General features: G+C 61.0%; 1 protein-coding gene across 1 annotated transcript in view; it reads left to right on the top strand.

The window, feature by feature from the left end:
• The first annotated feature begins 4,702 nt into the window (after nt 1–4,702).
• The window catches only part of UCKL1 (uridine-cytidine kinase 1-like 1), a 12,032-nt gene continuing 9,226 nt past the window's right edge, over nt 4,703–7,508 (top strand). The window contains exon 1 of the mRNA XM_011934433.1: nt 4,703–5,317. Coding sequence (XP_011789823.1) covers nt 5,250–5,317 — 68 coding nt within the window. The 5' untranslated portion in view covers nt 4,703–5,249. The remainder of the gene's footprint in view (nt 5,318–7,508) is intronic.

Raw genomic sequence — 7,508 nt, forward strand, 5'->3', positions numbered from 1 at the left:
CCCGAGACCCGCCAGGCCGGCAGGCTGAGAAAAGCGAGACCGCGTGCGAGGACCGGTAGGCGTGGGCGCCGCCTGCATTTCACTGACGAACGGGAAACGGGCTGCAGCTCTGGCCGAGGTGGGAGGCTGGTCAGTCCTCGCCGCGAGCCCAACTCCCCCACTCCCGGAGGCCAGGCGGCGGCGCCCCGGTCTCCCACGTGCCGGGCGGAACTCTGCGGGCTTGAAGCGGCCGGGAGGACCGACCTGGCCCAAGACAGCAGGCTTCTCGGAGCCAGGGGAAGGAGCCCGGGTGCGCATCCCCAGCGTTGACCTTGGTCTCTGCCCCCAGTGGGTGGGGCGCTCAGCCTTGAGCCCCCAGCGGGCCGTGTGCCTGCTCGACTGTGCGAGTTGCCCAGTGTTGTCGGCTCGGGGTGTGGCCTGGCCCGACCCGCGAGGCCAGGGGTCGGAATTTGGGGGTGCGGCGGCGCACGGTGCCTTCTGATTGCCCCTCACGCGCGGGGCACCTTCGAAGCTCCGCTGGGGCTTTGCAAGAGCATGAGGTGGGGAAGTTGTGGGGGTGCAGCGGGAGGAGCCACCCCCACCCGGGTTCGTCACCCCCGGTGGCCCCTCGGGGAGCCGAGCCCTACGCGGCGCCTTTGCGGCCGTGGCCGTCAGGGGGCAGTGGCCACGCAGTGCCGGGGCTGCAGGAGGGCGCTCTGGGCGCTGCCCCTCCCTTCCGGGTCTGAAGTGTCCCTTGGGGAGCCGAGGGGTCCCCATGGAAGGGCGCGTTCCTACTCAGGCGCCTCTTGCCTGGGTTCAGGCTGTGACTCTGGTCAGAAACGCTGTGGGCCAGGACTTCCTCAGAGATGGGCTGCGCTGGGGGCCGCAGGGGGAAGGGTGTCCCGGCACAGGGTCGCTCTTCTCCAGGAGCTGCTGGTGGAAAGAGCTTTCCCGTGGTCCTGTGCCCTTTCAGTCCATACTCTCCCAGTGGGCAGTGACTGGGAGCTTTGCATAGCTGGAGTCTAATAGGACCTGAGTCTGTCCTCTGTTGATTCCAAAGAGGCTTTGTTTTGTTTGTTTGTTTTGTTTTGAGACGGAGTCTCACTCTGTTGCCCAGGCTGGAGTGCAGTGGCTGGATCTCGGCTCACTACAACCTCTGCCTCCCGGGTTCAAGCAATTCTCCTGCCTCCCAAGTAGCCGGAATTACAGGTGTGCGTCACCACGGCTGGCTAATTTTTTTGTATTTTTAGTAGACAGGTATTTTGTCATGTTGTCCAGGCTGGTCTTGAACTCCTGACTTCAACTGATCTGCCTGCCTCGGCCTCCGTGGGATTACAGGCATGAACCACCGTGCCCGGCCACCAAAGAGGCTTTGATTTAACCCAAGGTGGGGCAGGCCAGCGCTAGACAAGCACTGAGGGCTCTTGATAAAGGCACTCCCAGATAACACAGGTTGGTGGCAGCAGCCATCTGGGCCTGCCCTGTGCACAGACAGTGGGCTGGGCACAGTGGCCCTCGCGGTGTCTCAGGAGGCAGAGACTGCTGTTATCTTTCTTTGGTGTGGTTACCAAGGGACAGGAGGGAAGCTGCAGGGAGTGAGGATAGATTGCAGCTCCCTTCTCCAGGGGCCCCGGTCTGCCCTGGAACTGCCTCTTGTCTTAGGCAAATGTCTTGCACTTTATGTCTTGATGCCTGTACCGTTGAGGACTTCCTCTGCCCCAGCGTAGGGCTTTTCTCACTGTTCCCCGAGTGTGGCCCCCAGCGTTCCCGCGCCTGCCCCTCTTCAACCTCTGGTGCTGCCCTTGGTGTTCCAGAGCAGGCTCCAGCTTGGAGGTCTGTCCCCAGGGCTGGGGCTCCTCCAGCACCATTCCAGTCCTCCTGCCGTGTCATCCCAGCGTCAGTCTGTCCATCCCGCCCGTTGTTTACTATCTGCTTGCCACTCGTGACTCTGTCCCGGGCACCTGCCCCAGAGCTGGCCCATGCTGGTGCAGGAACAGGTCGTTTGTGGTGTTAGCAGTGACTCCTGGCTGCGGTTGAGATGGAGTCTGGAGCTGTGGAAGTGGGAGCAGAGGGAGGCTGCCCATGACCTGTGCAGAGCAGGTCCTGCTGAGAGAAGGTTTCCAGAGTGCTGGCGTGGGCCAGTGCAAGTCCCCAAACCCCCCCAGTGCTCGTCCGGCCTGAGAAAGCTGCCCTAATGACTCTCCCAGAGTCAGTCTGGCACAGGGGTCAGGCCAGCGTTGGCTCCTGTGGGCTAGCTCCTCCCTGCTCCCTCCTCCCTCCAGCCTCTTTTTAGTTATCCCGCAAACTTCCCTTAAACCTGACCTGTCAGGAGGCGCCGTGCTTCAGGCACCCAACAGGAAGGTCCGTGGGCGATGGTGACCGCAGGGGTGGTAGAACAGGCCTGAACCACAGCAAGGGAGTACCTGAGCCTTTCTTTCTCCCTCTGTGCTCTCTCCTGTGGCTGTCTCCTCGGCTTTGGTTTCCGTGCCCCACACTCCCTGCTGCTGGATGTTTGCTTCTGGTTTCCTTCACATTGTGGATAGTTGGTGAGGGGCAGCCCTGCCTCCAGTCTCCACACATGCCTGGGCTTCTTTCTTTCTTTCTTTCTTTTCTTTTTTGGAGACAGAGTCCCAGGCTGGAGTGCAGTGGTGCCATCTCAGCTCACTGCAAACTCTTGCCTCCCGGGTTCAAGCGATGCTCCTGCCTCAGCCTCCTGAGTAGCTGGGATTACAGGCATGTGCCGCTGTGCCCAGCTAATTTTTGTATTTTTAGTGGAGACGGGGTTTCTCCATATTGGTCAGGCCGGTCTCGAACTCCCGACCTCAGGTGATCTGCCCGCCTCGGCCTCCCAAAGTGCTGGGACTACAGGTGTGAGCCACTGCACCTGGCCCATTTTTTGTATTTTTAGTAGAGATGGGGTTTCACCATGTTGGCCAGGCTAGTCTTGAACTCCTGACCTCAGGTGATGTGCCCACCTCAGCCTCTCAAAGTGCTGGGATTACAGGTGTGAGCCACCGTGCCTGGCTGCCTGTGCTTATTTCTTTTCTTTTTTTTTGAGAGGGAGTTTTGCTCGTATTGTCCAGGCTGGAGTGCAGTGGCGCAATCTCGGCTCATAGCAACCTCTGCCTCCCGGGTTCAAGCGATGCTCCTGCCTCAGCCTCCTGAGTAGCTGGGATTACAGGCATGTGCCGCTGTGCCCAGCTAATTTTTGTATTTTTAGTGGAGACGGGGTTTCTCCATATTGGTCAGGCCGGTCTCGAACTCCCGACCTCAGGTGATCTGCCCGCCTTGGCCTCCCACAGTGCTGGGATTCCGCCTGTGCTTGTTTCTTTACAATGACGACACTCATGGGGCCCTTTTACCACTGATGAGGCGTCTGCCTTGGTCTATGTGAGCCGGCCCACCTGTAACGCACCTGCTGTTGTCCTTGAGGAGGAAACTGAGGCAAGCCGTGGCTCCCTGGAGGGGACTGAGCCACACTCGACTGTGCTGTGGCCCAGAGTAGGATGGCTGAAGGTGAGGGAGGGGCAAGGGGTGCCCAGAAGTGGCTGAGGCAGCCTCCAGCACCACTGGTCTCAGCCTCACCTGCAAGGAGGAAACCTTAGGCAGAAGGCACCCTGGGCAGTGCTTACCCCAACGCGGCGTCAGCGCCTGTGGGTGGCGTGGGAATGGGAGTTCTCCGGACGGGCCCAGCTCAGCAAGTCAGAACCTGGGAGGAACACCAGTGAGTGGGACCAGGGCAGGCCACCCCTCCCCGCTGTGAGCGGCCCCTTCCTGCCGTGGGCTGCTGTGGCCGAGAGCAGCCTCCTGGAGGGGCATGTTGGGGACCACGTGGTCTGCAGCCAGGCAGCGTGATTCCAGGGTGGGGCCTGGTGGTTCCATTCACAGCTGCATACCTGGGCTCGTGCGTCCCTGGCCTGGCCAGTGTCGTGTTGGCGTCCACGGGCCTCTTGGCCAGCTGGGGCAACCAGAGTGCAAGCCCATGCCAGGTAGACCAGCCTGAGTCCACTCTGCTGTTCAGACAGCCCAGCCAGTGACACGGCTCCCAGGAGCCCGGACTCTGCGCTCCTGCTCAGGACAGCCTCTGCCTCCCCGACCCTGGGCTGTCTTCTGCCCACTTCCCAGGTGAGGGATGTAACCGCCTCCGGGGAGCAGAATGAGGAGAGGAAGCACCTGTGGACACAGACAGATGGGCCAGTCCTGCCTCGGAGGCAGCTCCCAGGAGTGGCCTACTTTTCAGGAGTATGACCTCGATGTGGAGTCTTCCCTTTTCCCTGAGCTCCTGGCAGCCCCTGCCTCAGTACTAGAAGCTCCAAGAGAAACCCATGGTAGGAGGAAGCTTGACACCCATGGTGACCTGTCCACCCCTGGGAGAGAGCTTAGGGCTGCCAGGACCTCTCTGTGCACATCCTTGACGGACTGTGCTGAGGGTGGGGCGGAACCCCCGTTTCTGTGGGCTCTCGGAGAGGTGACTGTGTCTGCTGAGCCCTGGGTGGCTGCAGGTCCCTGCAGGATCCCCCGTGAGTGGGGGTAGGGCAGGGCAGTTATTTTCAGATGGTGCCAGAGGGTGGAGTTTCAGATTTGTTTATGCCTGTCGGAAGCACTTTGGGGCTAGGGATGGGGTGCCCAGCTCAGCACTGACGTTCGGGACATCTGGCCAAGAGGCGCCTCAGATTTCCCTGTCCTGCTGTGGGGGGTTCACTCCGTAGCCAGGGGATCCAGGGGATCCAGGAGGGGTGCAGGCACATGGCGCACGGTGGTCCTCCGCAAGCCCGCGGCCCTAGGCTGGCCGCATGTGCCAGCCACACACAGGAGGGGGCAGTTCACACCAAGGGCTGGCCCGAGGATTGTCAGGGCCACACCAGGCAAAGCCAGCGCTATTAATATCAGGCATACACAAGCCCCCAGCTGGGTGATCCTCTTATGCCTGTGGCCTTGGCCTCTGAGGACGGCAGTGAGTGCTGTGCCCTCAGTACGGTAGGGGCTCCAAGGGCCTCCTAGCTGCTGAGTCTCTGCTATCACTTGGCAGGCAGCTTCTACCAGCCAAGGGTCTTACCCCCAGCCCCCCGGCTCTGCACCCACTGTGCTGCCCAAAGGAGTAGTCCTGCCCATGGACGGGCAGTTCAGGTGGCCGGAGCTCCTGAGCTGCTTTAGGGGACTGCTGTGGGTCTGAGGTGGTGATGCTCCCCACGGCTGCCTGTGCCTGAGCCCCCACGCATCCACCACTGGGGCCTCTCACTGTTCAGGAGCACCCACCCGTGTCTTCGACCATGAGCAGCCCCCCATCTTACCCTGGCATCAGGATCTCAGGGTGCCGGGCCCTTAGAGCAGAAGGCAGGTGAGTCTCGGCCGGAGGTCTCTGCTGCGGGGGGCGCCCACTTGTGCTGTGGTCCTGGCCACTCAGACCTGTGTTTGGTGCATGTCTGTGGGTATCAGGAATCAAACAGGCTGGCAGGTGCTCTCGGGCACCGGGCAGAGCCCAGGGTCGAAGGCGCAGTTTTGCTTGGGGCTGTTGGTCTGGGCACGTCTCTCTCGTGTTGGTTACGGCTCGGAACCCTCTGGGTTGGAATTAACCTTTTGTTGTTGTGGCCAGAAGCACTCTTGTCCATCTGTTCACGGGAAATGAGGTTTGTTGTGTAACTTTCTCCTCTCTTTTTATTTATTTTTAGTATTCTAAAGTTTTTTTTTGTGGAGACGGGGGTCTCACCATGTTGCCCAGGCTGGTCATGAACTGCTGCAGCCTGTTCAAGTCCTCCTCCTGCAGCCTCCAAAGGGCTGTTCCAGGCATGAGCCACCACACCCCGCCAACTTTCCTCTGTCAAGGGGTGCTGCTTGTGAAAAGTGGGGTGAGGCTTTGTCCTTGGCTCTCAGAGACAGACCAGCTTTGGAGAAGGTATTGGGGCTGGGCTTGGTGCAGACTCAGCCTGACACCATCACAGGCCTGCAGTGATATGCGATTCCTGGCATATCGTCCTGGCCTGCTTTTGACTGTTCCACTGCATGGCACGGCTCCCAGCAGAAGGGCCAGCGCCTCGGGAGGGATCTGCGGTGACTTCAGTAGGATGAGGAGGAGCCACAAATGGGGGGGTTGGGAGGCTCCTGCTGGAGAGGCCTGAGCACCAGGAGACTTCCAGTGGGGAGCTGACGGTGCCAGCCCAGTCTCCGCCGTCTGGTGTCTGCCCCTCAAGTTAGTCCCAGCTCTGTGTGTTCGTGGGCTCACCCTTGGCATCCAGGTGCGCGGAGCAGCCGCACGGGCGGTGCTGGGAGCTTTGCTGGGGAGCCTCTTTGCAAGTCAGATTGTGTCAGAGCTTCCTCCCTGAGGTGGAAGACCGTGGGTGATTCCCTGCAGATGCTGGGGTTAGGCGTAGAGGGGAGGGGCCGCCTGGATTTCTTCTCTGCCCACCACGGCATCCAGGACCATCAGAGCGTTTCCATCTGCTGGGCCTACGCTGGTCTGCCGCACTGTCACCAGCTGTGGGCATCCGTCACCACCTGCTGGGAGGGGTGGCCCTGGTGAGCCTTGCAGGCCCTCTTGTTTACTGCTGGTGCATGGCAGTGTCTGTCCAGGTTCCCCGGGGGTCGTGGCTTCTGTTTGCTGGGTCCCGTCTTCCTTCTTGACTGACAGCCCTTCAGGCAGACCTGAGTAGGGTGCAGGTCCCATTCCAGCCACAGCCCCCACACACGGTCTCGGGGCAGTGCCGTGGTACCTGCTCCCCTTTCAGGGCACCGGGCAGTGGCGCTGTCCCCGGGCCCCCCTTGCCTGGTTCTCTTGGCGCCTGGCTGTGTTGTTTGTGCTCAGCCCCGCTGCTGACGTCAGCGCTCAGCTCCAGAGCGATCTCCGATCTCCGAGGCCGCGGAGGTGAGGCCGAGTGAGGCCGATGATTCCCAGTGCTCACTCGCCTCATGGCGGCACGGAGACAAGATGGAAACAGGCAGGCTGTCTGTCTCAGAGGAGAGGCGCAGCGCGCTTTCCACGTCAGGCAGACAGCGAGTCTTCTGGCTGCTGTAAATGTTGCCACACTGTTCTCTGGGCCCGTGAGAGCTGCTGAGGTGGCCTGTCACCTGTTGGGCTGGGCTCTCTCCTCCCACTGCCCCCTGTGTGTGCCCACGGACACCGTCCTCCTGGCCGTGGGTGTCACGGGTGTGTGGGGAGGAATGCGCCGCCGGGAACATGAGTGTTCCCACGAGACGCTCAGGTCATCCCAGAGGCAGGAAGGCCCTTGTCCTGGCCGTGTCCTGAGCCATCCACCGGCCTAGGGAAGCACCAGGCTTGATGCCGCAGCCAGGCCCTGATGCATTGGCGGCAGCGGGACGGCCAGCTCCAAGGACAGACTATGGTTTGGTTTATATAACAAAGTGGCCTTTGCTTAAAAACATTCCAATGAGACAGAAGTTGCTGTTCCAAATCTTGGTGGCCAGGGTGATCCTGGTTAGGCCTGGAGTGTACACACGTCTCCCTCCTGCTCACACACACCCCCTCCCTCTCACACACACCCCCTCCCTCTCTCACACCCCTCCCTACACACACA

The sequence above is a fragment of the Colobus angolensis genome, unplaced genomic scaffold (assembly GCF_000951035.1).
Source record: "Colobus angolensis palliatus isolate OR3802 unplaced genomic scaffold, Cang.pa_1.0 Scaffold136, whole genome shotgun sequence".
Taxonomy (NCBI): domain Eukaryota; kingdom Metazoa; phylum Chordata; class Mammalia; order Primates; family Cercopithecidae; genus Colobus; species Colobus angolensis.